The sequence below is a fragment of the Triturus cristatus genome, chromosome 2_2 (genome assembly GCF_964204655.1).
Source record: "Triturus cristatus chromosome 2_2, aTriCri1.1, whole genome shotgun sequence".
In the NCBI taxonomy this organism is placed as follows: Eukaryota; Metazoa; Chordata; class Amphibia; order Caudata; family Salamandridae; genus Triturus; species Triturus cristatus.
Window position 1 is genome coordinate 17,703,790 of NC_140582.1, and position 19,316 is coordinate 17,723,105.

At 50.5% G+C, this 19,316-nt stretch overlaps 1 protein-coding gene across 1 annotated transcript in view; it reads right to left on the reverse strand.

The window, feature by feature from the left end:
* Positions 1 to 19,316, reverse strand: part of TEX15 (testis expressed 15, meiosis and synapsis associated) — a 1,045,473-nt gene that overhangs the window by 279,221 nt on the left and 746,936 nt on the right. Inside the window, exon 6 of the mRNA XM_085640942.1 lies at positions 1,838 to 1,991. Coding sequence (XP_085497068.1) covers positions 1,838 to 1,991 — 154 coding nt within the window. The remainder of the gene's footprint in view (positions 1 to 1,837; positions 1,992 to 19,316) is intronic.

Genomic DNA, 19,316 nt, shown 5'->3' on the forward strand with positions numbered 1-19,316 from the left:
GTTCTGGGACGGGAGGCCGCGTATTGCTCTGGCCAAATTGACGCTCCCGTGGTACGATGGGGGGGTCGCCCTCCCGGACATTAAACGGTATTACTGGGCCTCCCAGCTAGCTGCAATCAATCATGGCCTTTACGGGCCCGCCTTGAACCCGGCATTTGAAATGGACAGGATGCTCCTGCCCGGTGGCGATTATAATCGAGCGCTCTACTCTGGCACGCCCGACTCCCGTCTGACGGGACCGACGCGTGTCATAGTGCGTGTATGGCACGCGGCTAATGCAGCTATGGGGTGGAAGGACCGTTTGACCCGGGCGTCACCGCTGTATGCGTCTGAGAGGCTGGGCTCCCTGTGGACATCGAAGGGCTTCGAGAAGTGGGACACGATCGGAATCAGCACGGTGGGAGATCTCTGGACGAGGGGGGGTTTCAAGCCTTTTGAGACGCTGCAGACGGAGTTTCAGCTGCGAGGCAGTGAGTACTTTCGATACTTGCAGGTCCGCCACGCGCTGGCCTCCGTCTTCCCGGATGTTGCGTCCATTCCGGAGTCTTCCCCCCTGGAGGACAGGGTGCTAGATGGCCATGTACCAGACAGCACGATCTCCCTTATATACAAAAAACTGATCAATGACAGATCGTGCCTGCTGAATGGCCTCCGCGAGGCCTGGGTTGCCGATGGGCTGGAGCTGGACGACGAGGACTGGATCTCCGCGGTGGCCTCTCCGAAGGAGGTGGCCATCCCGGCTCGCCTTCGCTTCGTCCAGCTTAAGATCCTTCACCGGGTTTACGTCACGGGGCCGAGGCTTCTACGTATGGGCTTTGCTGGTGACGGATTGTGTAAGCGCGGCTGTGGTGCTTTGGCAACTTTCATGCATATACTGTGGGAGTGCCCGAAAGTGGAGCGATTCTGGCGTGGTGTGCATGAGGTTTTGCGTGTGGTTACGCGTGTCGCATTGCTGCCTGAAGCGAGGAGATGCTTGCTGAATGTGTGGGAACCAAATGATTATTCGGTCCCGCAGACGCGGTGGGTGACTCTGGGATACATGATAGCGAAGCGTGACATTGCCCAATTGTGGGGATCCCAGAGGCCCCCGGCGGTGTTGGCCTGGAAAGAACACATGGATTGGTGTATGTTTCGTGAAAAAGTAGTGTATGTGGCGAGGGGTAAGCCTGGGGCGTGGGTGAAAATCTGGAGCCCCTGGAACGCCTACCGTGGGGGTATTTGTGAGCCGCCACTGCTACCGGTAGCCTCGCCGGCCCCATCTCCTTAGCCGACCCCCTCCCTCAGCCGTGGGCACGTGGCTCCCCAGTCCCTGCTATACTCCCATTCCCCTCTTCAGAGTTTTGCTGCTGGTTAGGATCCCCCATTTACGGAGCACGTACTGTCACTTGGTTCGCGGGTTGCCTTGCGGGTGTGGTTTTTTGTGTTGTTCTGTTTGACAAAAGGAAACCGTATTGTGAGCTAGGAGTTATGCGGCCTACGCCATTGATTTTACCTGATTTGCCAATCTGCTCCGCCGAGAGACTCTCACTGTATGTATGCTATATGCCTTTTGCTACTCTAGCGGCCGGCCGGATGGTTGTAGGCCCATGCCTGTAACTTTTTCATCGTGCAATAAACGGTTTCAAAAAAAAAAAAATAAAAAAAAAAAAAAAAAAAAATCAGTATACCAACATTTTGATGTGGTCAAACTGTGACATACTGCTGCTACGTAACATCCCTGGATTATATACAATACAAATTAAAATATTAGAGAACCACAATAGGATACTATACAAAAATGTGCATTGTGATTATACAACCTTACATATGAACTCTTAAAAAACATATGGTTGGTTACCCGCTGAAAAATCAGATTGAAACCTTAGAGATGGTATGGATGGAACAGATCCTGATTTCTGGTCTTTAAGGCGCACTGTAACCACTGCAAATGGTAGGCAATGTCTTGGTCTATCAACTGGCTTTGAATATTGATCGTATTCATACAAATACACCTATGAAATGCAAAACAAGAAAAATAGTGCTTCATTAAGAAATCTGTAGTCGCTCTTGTTTAGAGTTCATTAATCTGAGTGAAAAAGTATTCTCACAAGGCGTGGCCTGATATGTTCCAGTTAAACAATGTATCATCTGTGCAACAAACGAACAATATCCAAAGTTTTGTTAAATGTTTCACAAGTTCAGAAGAACTGACAACATTTTGGCACCACTTTGGCTCACATTAACCTCTTAAAACGACAGCACGGGACATATAAATCTAAACAAATTGTCTTGCTGTTTTTCAAAGAAATATGTTGTAGTAAAAAATGTTACAGTCCCCACAATTTTAGCGCTCAATCATACTTGTGCCCTGATTGCTGGTCTAAGCAACAGGCCGTATCCTTCATTACTTTCCTGCAATTCATAAAATTATTTATATGCATTTGAATGTAGCACAAATCAGACCCAAAGTGCAACAGAGCGCTTTACAAATTACCAAAGTACAAAAGATACAAGTGATGCATATACATTATTCCAATAAACAGGTGAAGTGCACAATCTAGCCCTTCCACGTACCACGCATCAGGTGTTACACTAATGCATTTTGGTGTGGTGGTCCGCATCACCCCACCAAAATGTGAAGTCACGCATTTATAGCACCTCCTGAAGTTGCTACCAAACAGAGAAGGGAGCGCTCAAAAGCACGGTCAGAGCACCGCTCTGGCAGCCCACAGTGTTTTACAGACTGCACTACACTGTGCAGTTCAACTAATGCACTGCTCTGGTGTTTAATTATAATTAACATCTTCATCTGCCAGGAGGTGTTTCCGGTCGCGCCGGCCAGGCTGATTGAGCTGTGCTCTCACTGGGGCTGCAGCGCTGCGGTAGTGTTTTGCAACATTGTCCATGTGCCGCCTGAGACAGAACCTTAACGCTTTAAGATGGCAGCGCGAGAAGCGGAAGTTCTGTTTGTAAGTTTAGTTTTGAAGCCGCCACTGCTCGCACTGCCACCTGTTCCTCTCATCATGATATGATGCCCTCCTGTGCAGGCGCACAACGCCCATTGGGCTCAAAGGACTGCCCCCCACCCCCCGGTCGTGTGTGTCAGCCTGTGCTGAGACAGCTTCCCAGCACACACTGACAGTCTTTGAGCTTATCGCAGCTGCACCCAAGTACTTAGGAGGTCTTTAAAAGACCATATACGTGTTAACCAGGCTTTGTTGTTTTTTCACCCTTTCATCTTCACTCTGCCTATTGCTGGAAGAATTACCAATCCAACGAAATTGTTGGTAGCCTCCCTCCCGAAATTTGGCTCTAGTTTAGTTGCACTTCTGCCCCTGTGACTGACAGGACCAGGCTGCTGGAGACTCCTCGTCGCGGTCGTGGGACTCTAATTCACTCTCGAGACCGAGGGATGTCTGCTCGTGAAACCGCTGCAGCTGCTACATATCATGCTGCAAATGCAAATAAAACTGATGGTTTTGAGGACACACACGCACAGCGCTTGTAAATACGTAGAGCCAGCAACCATGCTGCCAGACAGTCAGCCACCCTTCTGAGTGGTGTGCTCGAAGCCGGATGCCAGCCACATCCATGTGTAATAGCTGGGACAAGAACAAAGCCTGGCCCCAGTAGACTCTGGTCCATCGAGGTCAGGTGAGCTTCGATAATCTTAGATTTAATGATATTATTTTATCTATAGTGTGGACGTAGTCTGGACGGACATCAAAGCATTTCAGCAATCACAAGACACTAGAACAGGCCACAAGGTTGTTGGTACACAACAGCAGGAGGCGTAAACTGCTTGGCTCATGTGTGATCGGCGCAGCGGTACAGTCTCATGCTTCCCTCACTACGTTGACAGCACAGCACTGGATACCGACACTGCTGGGGGTGCATTCAATCAGGGCTGCTGTTATTCTTGTTACTTGTTTGTGCATTTGACATCAAAAGACACAGAGATGATGGACGGAATGCAGAGCAAATCTATAATTCACTCCCAGTCAAGAGATCTGGGTTAAATCCATTGTTCTTTTGCTCACCATGCCATCCCAGTTTAGACCCAGCCATTTGCAAATTGTAGGAGAGTAGGGTCTGCTTTCTATGTTCACCCCCACTTTTTGCTTTTGCTTTACTGGTTTTCGACTTAGATGTGGCTGTGGGCCGGCTAATCAGACCCACAGCCCTGCTGTTCCTCTCTCTAAATTAATACTATGTACTTTAGGTGCATAACCCATTTGGATAGGATCACCTTATTGGCCCCTGTACAGTGTACCCTAGGTACCCAGGGCATAGGTGTACCCTAGGCCTACCAGGGGCTGCAGCATGTATTATGCCACCCCTGGCCTGGCCTTCCATTTTGACACAACTGGCTGATCACTCAGCTGGGGCAAGGTCGTGTAATCACCCCTTGCTTAGGTGTAGTATTCCTATACCTAACTTACATATAGACACATGTGTACCTATCAGTCACTCCTATGGCAGGCCTTGACAATCCTGGAGGCAGAGTGCTTGGTAACATGTGAGATGGTGCTCTAGCATGAGCTGAGCCTGTCTGCAGCTTTCGGAACCTTGTCCTTATAGCTGTTCTATGATATAGCCTACCATATACTCTTAAAGTGCCTTATAATCTTAGACGGTTATGGTAACTATGGTTTGGCTTTATCGAAACATGTCGTGTAAGGTGTCTAACACTGTGGAATAATACCCCCATGCCATTTCTGGACATGAGAATATTATTCCCCCCTTCTAGAGGGAAAGACATGTTAAAATCATACTTCAACTGTTAGCCTCTGACCAAAGCCTCAGCATTACAAAATGGATGCTGCTGCCACGACACAAGTCTGACCTCCTGCAGCTGGGAGTGATCCCAGCCAGGGAGGCCTGGACAATAGGTTTCCTGCTTGGGGAGGTGCTAGCACCTCCCCAGACAGCCTTTAGTGTATTGGGGCAGGGTGGGCTGAAAGGAATGAGACATGCCTGGGGCACACAAGGTGTTCCTTGCATAGTCCAGTTCAAACCGGCGCTGGGGCACTCCAGCCCCAGCTCTGGCGCGAAACTGGACAAAGGGAAGTGGGTGTAACCACCCCCTCCCAGGTCCCACCCATAAGGCGTGACCTAGCAGGTATCCCAGCCCCCCAGATTAGTATAAGAGTGGGAGTTGGGCCTCAAGACTTTAGATTATCCTGAACCTGCAAAACTGAACAGAAACTCTGGACCTTCGACATTCGACGAAAGAAGAAGACTGAAGAATCTCCCTTGTAGCCAAGGAGTGGCTACCCTGTGCAAACAGGCACCATCAAGAGACTACCCTTTGCTTTGCCCACGTTCTACGAGGAACCGACTGCAGAGCCTGACCAGAGCCTTGACTTCCAGACTTCTCCGACCCTGATCCACATCTACAGCAGAGCTGAGATTCGTGGAGGCGACGAGCGACGTGGGACCGGCTACCTGGAAAAAGTGGCTAGTAACTTAAAGCGCAGCTTCTGAGGTACCCTCGAAGTTGTGCACCGGGGATTGAGAAGCCCCAACCCCAAGCACCATCTGCACCGAAGATCAGCCCCCCACACTCCACGAGTCCTGCGTGGGGCCTTTCAGCATTTTCCTGCTTGCCGCGTCTGTCCGGTTGCTTGCCTGCTGGCTAGTGGCCTTTGTGACGACGCACCCTGAAATCTTCTGCGCTGGTTTGGCTCCTCCAGACTGGCTCCCGCTTCTCTGCAAAGAAGAAGCACCCCAGACCTTCCTGGTCTGCACCAGAAGCAAGTCCTCCGTTCTTCGTGGGTTCCGCTTGCCAAGGCTTGGTGAGTCCTAGTCCAACTTCGACGCCGCCGACAGCAAGAGCCTTCGTGGGACAGCTCGCCTCCTGGTCCTGGTCGCCCTCGACGCTTCCTGGTCCTCCTGGCTGCAGCGACAAGCTTCACCTGCAATCTTCACGACATCGCCTGGTTCCTTCCTGGTTCCACGTGGTCACTGGCTAGTGACCTTGACTCTGTCCCTTCTGCTTGCAGGTTTCTTCTCTTCTTGATCCCAGCCTTGGGATCCACCGGACACTCTTCACTGACTGCCTGTCAGCATCTTTCTTCAGGCATCCATAGGAGTCGACGACGAAAACGACGCATCTTCACCCCTATGCACCCGCAGCCTGTGGGCTAGGTAACTTGGGTACTCCGGTGCTCATCAGGATAGTGACTATCCTAGTGTCTAGTTTTCAAGTCTCAACTTCCTAGCTACTCCGGAAGTGTCCTAAATCTACCGTTTTCTAAACTGTACTATTGCTATTGACTTTTACGCATTACGCGTGAGTGTTTCCACTCTGCACACGAATCCCGTGGGCCTCCCACTTCCTAACTAACGCTAGTGTAGTGTAGCCCCAGCGATTCCCTAGGCCTAGGCCTATTCTATTTCCGTGACAGTGGTTCTTATACCACTTACTTAGTATATGGTTTGCGTGGCCCCTAGGGCCTAACTGTATTACTTACCTGTGCGACTTAATGTATGCTTAAATAAGACTGTGTTGTACTTACCTCTAATCTCATAAAGAGTGCTGAGGGTTTGACTAGAATAAATACACTTTATTTTATATATATATCTGTTGTGGTGTCCTTTCATTTGGTATTCAAGGGATTATATATGGTATCACAGCTGGCTTCACATGCCATTCAGAGTTTAGCCTAAGACTGCTCTTGTCCATGCTACCACTAGGATAGCTGGTCTATAAGGTTGACTTTACAACCAATCACCATAAGGGTATTTGGACTGATATAAGGTGTACACTAGAACTAGTGACATCATACATCAGGCCAACTTCTCACATTGGTGAGCAGCGGTTGGGATCTGAGCTTGCTGTTGTAATACCATTGTAATCTTGAGATACTAAATTGAAAGATCACACAGATATTGTCTAGGTACATATAACATAGATTATAATACTTAAGTCCTACTGGACTTTGTAGTTGTAGGTTGAAGGGAGTAACACACCCTGACTACAACTACTAGAGAGGTTTAGTAGATACAACTAGTGTAGGTAGGTGCACACACCACACCCTCACTAGATCATGTCTCTGAGAGGAGATCAAGTAGATGCTCCCTCAGGAGGATCAGGTCTGCAAAAGACCCCCTCTAGATATGATACCGTAACATTCCAGGAGATGAGACACTTGTGTACCTCCAGAGGAATAAAACAGGGTGCAAACCCTACCCTCCTTCAGTTAAGACAACTCCTAGAGGAGTATGACATTATTAGGGCATCTCAGGCAGGTACCCTAGGTACAGAGGAGGGTCTACCCACCACAGAGGAGTCAGAGGAGACTTCAGATGAAGAGGTAGACAGCCAGGGCCAAGTAGGAAGACTTAGCCAGGCTAACCTAAGCTTACATGGGAGTTTGCATGGGGTCCCCCCTTACAGACCCCCAAGTAGGCTTACACAGAGAAGCAGGAGGGACAGATCTCCTTCAAGGGAATCCATCCACTCCCATGTCTCTAACATCTCTAATGCTTCCTCTCACAGGGGAATGACTTCCCCTGAGAGAAAGGAGCATGAAGCCAGAATGAGGGAAGCTAACCTGAGGATTCAGAGGGAAGAACTTGCCCTTGCCAAAGAGAAGCTTGCTCTGGCTAGAGAACAAAAGTTGAGTGGGTCAGAACCCACTGGTGGCAGCAATATCCCTAAGGATAGAGACAGGCACTATGATAATAGAAACCTGAGCAAGATTGTCCCTCCCTACAAGTGTGGGGATGACATCCACAAATGGATAACTGCTTTGGAGAGAGCTTGCAAAGTACAGCAGGTACCCCAAAGTCAGTGGGCAGCTATCTTGTGGCTCTCCTTCTCTGAGAAAGGCAGAGACAAGCTCCTCACAGTTAGTGATGAGGATGCAGATAATTACACTGTCCTGAAGAGTGCTCTGATTGATGGGTTTGGCCTAACCACTGAACAATACAGGTTGTTGTTCAGGGATACCCAGAAGACACAGACTCAGGACTGGACTGACTTTGTAGATTGTGCCACTAAGGCTCTGGAAGGCTGGCTAATGGGAAGTAAGGTTAAGGACTATACAGGATTGTATAATTTGATCATGAGAGAGCAAATACTTAACAACTGTCAAAACCAGCTATTGCATCAACACCTGATTGATTCTGATCTGACTTCTCCCCAAGAATTGGGAAAGAAGGCAGATAGATGGGTCAGGACTAGAGTTAAGCAGAAAAACCAGAACCAGGGCGGTGATCAGAAAAAGGCAGACCAGAAGGGTAATGAGCAGAAACAAAAAGACCAGAAGTCTTCACCAGGCCCCCAAAAGGCTCAGGGGGAGGGTGGTCCCAAAAAGGATAAAAAGAAAGATGGCCAAAAGAAACCATGGTGCAACTATTGTAAGTCCAACTCACATTGGTTTAGTGAGTGCACCAAAAAGGATAAGCCCCCAGCCACCATTGCCCCTAAGGCAACTGTACCCCCTAGTTCAGCTGTAAGTGGTGGTTCCCAGCAAAAGGGTGTAGTAGGGTTAACCCTGGGAACTGAGGAGGATTCTGGCCTAGTCAGAGTACCTACTCAGGCTGTTCTGATCTGTGATGGGGACTTAGCTTTGTCCTCTACTGTAGGCCCCAGAAACCTGGGCAAGTACAGACAGACACCTTTTATCAACCAAAGAATGGCTCAGGCCTACAGGGACACTGGAGCTAGTGTCACAATGGTGACACCTGCTTTTGTGGACCCTGGACAGATCATACTAGGTGAGAATTACCTAGTGACCAACGCTAGCAATGCCACTACCTTCCATAGTGTGGCTATTGTTAACTTCTCCTGGGGAGGGGTAACTGGCCTCAAGAAAGTTGTTGTTAGTTCAGACCTTCCTGTAGAGTGTTTACTGGGCAATGATCTTGAAACTTCAGTTTGGTCTGAAGTGGAGTATAGGACCCATGCAGAAATGCTGGGGATAGATGCACATGTCCTTGCTGTGACCAGGTCACAGGCCAAAAAGTGCACCACTGAACAAGTGCTGGATCCTGAAACTATGGACCAGTCACAACCCAAGAGAAAGAGCAGTAGGGTTAAGGCTGTGCCTTCCCCCCTGCCTCAGGTGGTGGATCAGCCCTCCCAGGAGGATGATTCTGAGAGCCCTGAAGGAACTGTCCTAGAAGAACTTGAACCTGATCAGGTTGAGTTTCTTGGGACGGGGGGACCTTCAAGGGCAGATCTGAGGCAGGCTCAATTAGACTGACCCTCTCTTGAACCCCTCAGACAGCTGGCTGCTGCTGAGGCTGCAGGGAATACTCAAGGTACCCATAGAGTGTATTGGGATGAAGGGCTACTGTATTCAGAGGCTAGAGACCCCAAGCCTGGTGCATCCAGGAGGTTGGTCATACCACTGAAGTTCAGAGGCTTCCTTCTAACCTTGGCCCATGATATTCCCCTTGCGGGACATTTAGGCCAGAACAAGACTTGGGACAGGCTTGTCCCTCACTTTCACTGGCCCCATATGTCAGAAGATACTAAGGAGTTTTGTCGCTCCTGTGTCACCTGCCAAGCCAGTGGCAAATCAGGTGGCACCACAAAGGCCCCCCTCATACCACTACCTGTGGTGGGGGTCCCCTTTGAAAGAGTGGGCATAGATATTGTAGGACCAATGGACCCACAAACAGCATCTGGGCACAGATTCATACTGGTGATAGTGGACCATGCCACCAGGTACCCAGAAGCAATTCCCCTGAGGACCACAACAGCTCCTGTTGTGGCAAGGGCCCTGCTTGGAGTGTTCTCCAGAGTGGGCTTTCCAAAGGAGGTCATTTCTGACAGAGGTACTAACTTCATGTCAGGATACTTGACTGCAATGTGGAAGGAGTGTGGTGTTAACTATAAGTTCACCACACCCTATCACCCACAGTGCAATGGGCTTGTTGAGAGATTCAACAAGACCCTAAAGGGAATGATAAAAGGATTACCAGACAAGCTTAGGCGAAGATGGGACATCCTTTTACCCTGCCTTCTGTTTGCTTACAGAGAGGTCCCACAAAAGGGGGTTGGCTACAGCCCTTTTGAGCTTTTGTTTGGGCATCCTGTAAGAGGACCCCTGTGTTTGGTGAAGGAAGGATGGGAGAGACCTCTCAGACAACCCAAACTAGACATAGTGGATTATGTACTTGGTCTCCGCTCCAGGATGGCAGAGTATATGAAGAAGGCTTCTAAAAACCTTGAGGCAAGCAAAGAACTCCAAAAAGCTTGGCATGACCAAAAGGCTGTACTGACTGTTTACCAGCCAGGACAGAAAGTGTGGGTGTTGGAGCCAGTGGCCCCAGCAGCACTCCAAGACAGATGGTCTGGACCCCACACTATTGTTGAGAAAAAGGGAGAAGTCACCTACTTGGTGGACCTTGGGACTCCCAGAAGCCCCCACAGGGTGCTTCATGTCAACAGATTGAAGGCATATGTTGACAGGGCAGACATGGGGCTACTCATGGCTACAGATGAGGGGCAGGAGGAAGAGAGTGACCCTTTCCCAGACCTGTTGACTCAGAACCCTGATGATGGCTCAGTTGATGGTGTGGTCTTTTCTGACAGTCTCACTGTCCATCAGCAACAGGACTGCAGACAGGTTCTGCAATCCTACAGACATATGTTCTCTCTGACCCCAAGTCAGACAAACTGGTGCACCCATGAGGTGGACACTGGTGACAGTCTGCCTGTGAAGAGTAAAATCTACAGGCAACCTGACCATGTCAGGGACTGCATAAAAGTTGAGGTACAAAAGATGTTGGAGCTGGGAGTCATTGAACCTTCAGAGAGCCCTTGGGCTAGTCCTGTAGTTCTTGTGCCAAAACCTCACACCCAAGATGGTAAGAGAGAGATGAGGTTTTGCGTGGATTACAGAGGTCTCAATGCTGTCACTAGGACAGATGCCCACCCAATACCTAGGGCAGATGAGCTCATTGACAGACTGGCAGCTGCTAAGTTTTTGAGCACATTTGACCTAACAGCAGGCTACTGGCAAATCAGACTAGCTGAGAGTGCAAAGGCCAAAACTGCTTTCTCGACCCCAGGAGGACATTACCAATTTGTGGTAATGCCCTTTGGTTTGAAGAATGCACCTGCCACTTTCCAAAGGTTGGTGAATCAAGTCCTTACTGGGTTGGATGATTATTGTGCAGCTTATCCTGATGATATTGCTGTCTTTAGCTCCACCTGGGAGGATCACCTGGTCCACCTGAGGAATGTTTTAGAGGCCCTGCAAAAGGCAGGCCTCACTATCAAGGCCACTAAGTGCCAGATAGGGCAGAGCAAGGTTGTATACCTGGGCCACCTAGTTGGTGGGGGTCAGGTTCAACCACTGGAGAGCAAGATCCAGACCATAAAGGACTGGGCTCCTCCAACTACCCAGACTCAGGTCAGAGCTTTCTTGGGCCTGACTAGGTACTACAGAAAGTTTGTTAAGAACTATGGGTCCATAGTGACACCACTTAATGACTTGACCTCCAAGAAGATGCCAAAGAAAGTTCAGTGGACAGTAAGCTGTCAAAAAGCATTTGATGACCTGAAGCAGGCCATGTGCAGTGCACCTATTCTGAAAAGTCCAGACTACTAAGAGTTCATTGTCCAGACAGATGCTTCTGAGTTAGGTGTGGGAGCTGTTCTTTCACAACTGAATGTAGATGGTCAAGACCAGCCCATTGCTTTTATAAGTAGAAGGCTGACCCCTAGAGAGAAACGTTGGTCAGCTATTGAGAGGGAGGCCTTTGCTGTGGTTTGGGCCCTGAAGAAGCTGAGGCCATACTTGTTTGGCACTCACTTCAAGATTCAGACAGACCATAAGCCCCTCTTGTGGCTAAATCAGATGAAGGGTGAAAATCCCAAACTTCTTAGGTGGTCCATTTCCCTACAGGGGATGGACTTCACAGTGGAACATAGACCTGGGACTGACCATGCCAATGCAGATGGACTCTCCAGATATTTCCACTTAGAACATGAAGACTCAACTGGTCAAGGTTAGTTTAATGTCCCTAAGTTTGGGGGGGGGGGTTGTGTAGGAGAGTAGGGTCTGCTCTCTATGTTCACCCCCACTTTTTGCTTTTGCTTTACTGGTTTTCGACTTAGATGTGGCTGTGGGCGGGCTAATCAGACCCACAGCCCTGCTGTTCTCTCTCTAAATTAATACTATGTACTTTAGGTGCATAACCCATTTGGATAGGATCACCTTATTGGCCCCTGTACAGTGTACCCTAGGTACCCAGGGCATAGGTGTACCCTAGGCCTACCAGGGGCTGCAGCATGTATTATGCCACCCCTGGCCTGGCCTTCCATTTTGACACAACTGGCTGATCACTCAGCTGGGGCAAGGTCGTGTAATCACCCCTTGCTTAGGTGTAGTATTCCTATACCTAACTTACACATAGACACATGTGTACCTATCAGTCACTCCTATGGCAGGCCTTGACAATCCTGGAGGCAGAGTGCTTGGTAACATGTGAGATGGTGCTCTAGCATGAGCTGAGCCTGTATGCAGCTTTCGGAACCTTGTCCTTATAGCTGTTCTATGATATAGCCTACCATATACTCTTAAAGTGCCTTATAATCTTAGACGGTTATGGTAACTATGGTTTGGCTTTATCGAAACATGTCGTGTAAGGTGTCTAACACTGTGGAATAATACCCCCATGCCATTTCTGGACATGAGAATATTATTCCCCCCTTCTAGAGGGAAAGACATGTTAAAATCATACTTCAACTGTTAGCCTCTGACCAAAGCCTCAGCATCACAAAATGGATGCTGCTGCCACGACACAAGTCTGACCTCCTGCAGCTGGGAGTGATCCCAGCCAGGGAGGCCTGGACAATAGGTTTCCTGCTTGGGGAGGTGCTAGCACCTCCCCAGACAGCCTTTAGTGTATTGGGGCAGGGTGGGCTGAAAGGAATGAGACATGCCTGGGGCACACAAGGTGTTCCTTGCATAGTCCAGTTCAAACCGGCGCTGGGGCACTCCAGCCCCAGCTCTGGCGCGAAACTGGACAAAGGGAAGTGGGTGTAACCACCCCCTCCCAGGTCCCACCCATAAGGCGTGACCTAGCAGGTATCCCAGCCCCCCAGATTAGTATAAGAGTGGGAGTTGGGCCTCAAGACTTTAGATTATCCTGAACCTGCAAAACTGAACAGAAACTCTGGACCTTCGACATTCGACGAAAGAAGAAGACTGAAGAATCTCCCTTGTAGCCAAGGAGTGGCTACCCTGTGCAAACAGGCACCATCAAGAGACTACCCTTTGCTTTGCCCACGTTCTACGAGGAACCGCCTGCAGAGCCTGACCAGAGCCTTGACTTCCAGACTTCTCCGACCCTGATCCACATCTACAGCAGAGCTGAGATCCGTGGAGGCGACGAGCGACCGGCTACCTGGAAAAAGTGGCTAGTAACTTAAAGCGCAGCTTCTGAGGTACCCTCGAAGTTGTGCACCGGGGATTGAGAAGCCCCAACCCCAAGCACCATCTGCACCGAAGATCAGCCCCCCACACTCCACGAGTCCTGCGTGGGGCCCTTCAGCATTTTCCTGCTTGCCGCGTCTGTCCGGTTGCTTGCCCGCTGGCTAGTGGCCTTTGTGACGACGCACCCTGAAATCTTCTGCGCTGGTTTGGCTCCTCCAGACTGGCTCCCGCTTCTCTGCAAAGAAGAAGCACCCCAGACCTTCCTGGTCTGCACCAGAAGCAAGTCCTCCGTTCTTCGTGGGTTCCGCTTGCCAAGGCTTGGTGAGTCCTAGTCCAACTTCGACGCCGCCGACAGCAAGAGCCTTCGTGGGACAGCTTGCCTCCTGGTCCTGGTCGCCCTCGACGCTTCCTGGTCCTCCTGGCTGCAGCGACAAGCTTCACCTTCACCTGCAATCTTCACGACATCGCCTGGTTCCTTCCTGGTTCCACGTGGTCACTGGCTAGTGACCGTGACTCTGTCCCTTCTGCTTGCAGGTTTCTTCTCTTCTTGATCCCAGCCTTGGGATCCACCGGACACTCTTCACTGACTGCCTGTCAGCATCTTTCTTCAGGCATCCATAGGAGTCGACGACGAAAACGACGCATCTTCACCCCTATGCACCCGCAGCCTGTGGGCTAGGTAACTTGGGTACTCCGGTGCTCATCAGGATAGTGACTATCCTAGTGTCTAGTTTTCAAGTCTCAACTTCCTAGCTACTCCGGAAGTGTCCTAAATCTACCGTTTTCTAAACTGTACTATTGCTATTGACTTTTACGCATTACGCGTGAGTGTTTCCACTCTGCACACGAATCCCGTGGGCCTCCCACTTCCTAACTAACGCTAGTGTAGTGTAGCCCCAGCGATTCCCTAGGCCTAGGCCTATTCTATTTCCGTGACAGTGGTTCTTATACCACTTACTTAGTATATGGTTTGCGTGGCCCCTAGGGCCTAACTGTATTACTTACCTGTGCGACTTAATGTATGCTTAAATAAGACTGTGTTGTACTTACCTCTAATCTCATAAAGAGTGCTGAGGGTTTGACTAGAATAAATACACTTTATTTTATATATATATCTGTTGTGGTGTCCTTTCATTTGGTATTCAAGGGATTATATATGGTATCACAGCTGGCTTCACATGCCATTCAGAGTTTAGCCTAAGACTGCTCTTGTCCATGCTACCACTAGGATAGCTGGTCTATAAGGTTGACTTTACAACCAATCACCATAAGGGTATTTGGACTGATATAAGGTGTACACTAGAACTAGTGACATCATACATCAGGCCAACTTCTCACACAAATCAATCTTGACACACTGCCTCATGGGAACAGCCCAGCCCGAACTGCCAAGCTAGGTCCTCCCTGGACCGGAAACCAGCATCCTGGGACCGGTTTGGGAGCTCACCCCTCATCAGCCAAAATGATGCATTTAACCCAGATCTGTGACAGGGGATGAATGTGTGAATAATTCAGCATTCTGTCCATCATCTGTTCTTTATATTCTGTTTGTGCCCGTTTTTCCTGACTGTTGTATTACTCTGTCTCTGAGCTGTCTTAATTACTGTTTTGGCATTATTGTGCTCTCTCTCCCCGCTGTGGACTGTGTTAGCTTATTGTATTTTATTTCCCCTCTGTGCTCCTTTGTGCCCCCCACTTTGCCTTCTGTATCACCCGCCCGCACCCCCCTTTGTTTTTTTCCCGCCGCTGCGGCTGCAGCTTCACCAGCATCTGGCCCGCCAACCCACCCACTGAAGAACCCAACTTCCTCAGATGCATTCTGCTCAACACCCGCTCAGCCCGCAAACACGCCGTCGAACTCTGGGACCTACTCGACACCAACGCCCCAGACGTTGCCTTCCTGATGGAGACCTGGCTGAACCCCTCCTCGGCACCCAACATCACCATAGCCATCCCGCAAGGACCGCACCAACGGAGTAGGAGGAGGAATTGCCATCGTCCACAGAAACACTCTCAAAATCTCGACAGACACAGACGACACCCTTAGCACCGCCGAACACCTGCACTTCCAGATCCACACCGACCCCAACACCACCTTCAGAGGTACCCTCATCTACAGACCCCCCGGACCCTGACCGCAGTTCAGCGACTCCATCGCTGACTTCATAAGCACACACGCCCTCGCCCCCACGGACTACATCCTCCTCGGGGACCTGAACTTCCACCTCAAGAACAACAACGACCCCAACTCTTCCACCCTGATCGACAACCTCGCCAACCTCGGACTCAGACAACTTGTCACAACACCTACCCACGCCGCCGGCCACACGCTTGACCCAATCTTCTCGGCAAGCTCCCACGTCTTCTTCAACCGCATCACCGAACTCCACTGAACCAACCACTGCTGCATCCACTTCACCTTCCGGAAACCTACCACACACCACCGCACCCAGCAGATGCCTCGTCGCCGCTGGAGCAAAGTCACCGAGGACCAACTAACCACAGCCCTCACCCAGAGCCCACCCGCAGACCCGACCGATCCCTACGCCGCAGCCCGTAGCCTCAGACAGTGGATCGACGACTGCGCCAACACCCTCACCCCGCTCAAGAAGCCCTCCAACACTCACACCAGCAAGAGAGCCAGCTGGTTCACCGAAGACCTCCAGGCCTCCAAGCGAACCTGCCGAAAATTCGAAAAAAACTGGATCCGTGAACAAACACCGGAAAGCTACACAGCCCACAAGAGCGCCACCCGCAGACACCACCACCACATCAGATCCGCCAAAAGGACCTCCTTCAAAGACCGCCTAGACAACAACGCACACAACAGCAAAGAGCTCTTCAACATCGTGAAGGAACTCTCTAACCCCAGCTCCAACACCAACGACATCCCATCGTCACAAGACCTGTGCAACTCGCTGGCCACCTTCTTCCATCGCAAGACCGCAGACATCCACGACAGCTTCGACGCTGTCACCACCCCGGCAACCGCTGAGATCCCCGCTCCCACGACCACCACCCGCACCAACCGCCTGCTCGCCTGGACCAACATCAACGACGACACCACCATCAAGATCGCGAACACCATCCAGTCCGGATCCCCGGAAGACCCCTGCCCACACCACATCTTCAACAAAGCCAGCAGCACCATCGCACCCCATCTCCGGAAAACTCCTTCGAGACAGCGACCTTCCCGGAGAGCTGGAAGCATGCAGAGATCAACGCCCTACTCAAGAAACCCAAGGCGGATCCCAAGGACCTCAAGAACTTCCGATCCATCTCCCTGCTCCCGTTCCCGGCGAAGGTCATCGAAAAGGCCATCAACAAACAACTGACCAACTTCCTCGAGGAGAACAGCATCCTGGACCCGTCCCATTCCGGGTTCCGCAGCACCCACAGCACCGAAACTACCCTCATCGCCGCCACCAATGACATCAGGAGCCTGCTTGACAACGAAGAAACCGCGGCCCTCATCCTCCTGGACCTGTCAGCAGCCTTTGACACGGTCTGCCACCGCACACTACGAACATGCCTCCACGACGCCGGAATCCAAGAGAAGTCCCTGGACTGGACCACCTCCTTCCTCTCTGGCAGAACACAGAGCGTCCGCCTCCCCCCCTTCCACTACGAAGCCACAGAGATCATCTGCGGCGTACCCCAAGGCTTATCCCTCAGCCCAACGTTGTTCAACATCTACATGGCACCGTTCGCCCACGTCGCACGACGACATGACCTCAACATCATCTCCTACGCTGACGATACCCAGCTGATTCTCTCCCCCACCAAAGACCCCCACACCGCCAAAACCAACCTCCATGAAGGAATGAAGGCCGTCGCAGACTGGATGAGAAACAGCCGACTGAAGCTGAACTCGGACTAGACGGAGGTCCTCATCCTCGGATCCGCCCCTTCAGCCTGGGACGACTCCTGGTGGCCGACTGCACTAGGAGCACCCCCTACACCCACCGACCACCCACGCAACCTAGGGGTCATCCTCGACTCCAGCATTTCCATGATGAAGCAGGTCAACGCCGTCTTCGCCTCCTGCTTCAACACCCTCTGCATTCTTCGCAGGATCTTCAAGTGGATCCCCACCGAAACTAGAAGGACGGTCACACAGGCCCTCGTCAGCAGTAGACTGGACTACGGAAACGCACTCTACGCAGGAGCCACAGCCAAACTCCTGAAACGGCTCCAACGCATCCAGAATGCCTCTGCACGTCTGATTCTCGACATCCCTCGCCGCAGCCACATCACACCCCACTTGAGAGACCTGCACTGGCTCCCCATCAAAAAGAGGATAACCTTCAAGCTCCTCACCCACGCACACAAGGCACTCCACAACACCGGACCAGCGTACCTCAACAGCCGACTCAGCCTCTACACCCCCACCCACCAGCTCCGCAGACCACTCCCTCGGCACCGTCCCCCGCATCCGAAGAGTGATTGCCGGCGGCAGATCATTCTCCCACCTCGCCACCAAGACATGGAACAGACTCCCCATCCGCCTGCGACAGACGGAAGACCTCCTAACCATCAGGAGACTTCTCAAGACCTGGCTCTTCGAACAGTAGCAGCTTCCCCCCCCCCCCACCCCATCACCTTGAGACCCTCACGGGTATGTAGTGCACTGTATAAATGCTATGATTGATTGATTGATTTAGGTCTCGCCTACGCAGCGCGCATGCGCTGCATAGGGGGTACCTCTTGGAATCGATCCGCTTGTATGTCCCCAAAAACCTGCACGCGTTGCATTGCTTTCAATGGCAACTCGTGCACGTTTGGAGATTCCCTTGCGGGAGCGAGCTTTGGCGCCATGTGCTAGCAATTATCGCTCCTGGCGCTGCTCGCTCCTACTTTTTTACTTTTGCCGCTACTTGTTTTTGTTTTTTTTTTACTTTTAGCGCGAGGTGCACACGCTTGTTTTTAAAGTTGAAGTTCACGTGGGTGGCATTAAAAAAATCAGGCAATCATATCTAATAGTAGAGTTTGTCATGGAATTACCCTCACCAGAAATGTTTCTTGCAAACGTTTTCTAATGAAATCTGCATTTTTTTTGCATGAATTTTCGCCTCACTGCTGACATTGTGGAAAGGTAACAAAATTAAGTCGACAATTGTGGCTCCTTTGACAAGTTCACTCATCAGCATTATAATTGTTACATCCCTCCTCATGAGAAGATACTGGCACATTGGTGTGAGGACCGTGAGACTCTAACATGTGCTTCAGAATGTATCCAAAGGTCAACTGACGTCAGAGGCTGAATCTAGTCCTGCGGTGGGGGAGGGGGGCAAGCACACCAGAGAGGGTCCCGTTTGGTGGAAAGCCAAGCAGAGTCCTTTAGAACATGGTATATATAACCCGAAAATGACTCACACCAGCTCGGGGGTCACTCCTGGAAGGGCCTGGCCTGGCCTGCAGCCAGTTTAAGAATATGTCGGAGGCTCCACAGCTGAGAAAGATATTTTGAGAACATCAGTCTGTGGTGGTTTCTCACTTCCTGACTTCTAACTTAGGACGTTTTACTACATTTCTGGCATCGGTGACGTTGGAGATGAGGCCAAATGAAACATTGAATCCATGTTACATTTTACACAACAATGCTGCTGCAAACATTAACAACGTGTTTAATGAAGCGCTGCACACCGCATTTCTGCCAATTCTAAGCGCTATTTATAACAGGTGATATTGCTTCCCCTTTAATCCTACTCAATTTACAGTTCTAAAAAGAGTAGAAAGCTGAGCTGGTTTTGCCCCTATTCAAACTCGCAACCTGTAAACACAAAAGATGTCAGCAGCGAGAGTTTAACTAACTGAGTCACCTTGCAGAACCTGAGCACCGTGGCGAGGTGACTAATTGAGAAAGCAGTGTATCCCCTTCGAAATTTATAATACATCACGTGTGGAGAGTAAGCGAACATTTTGCCTAAAGAG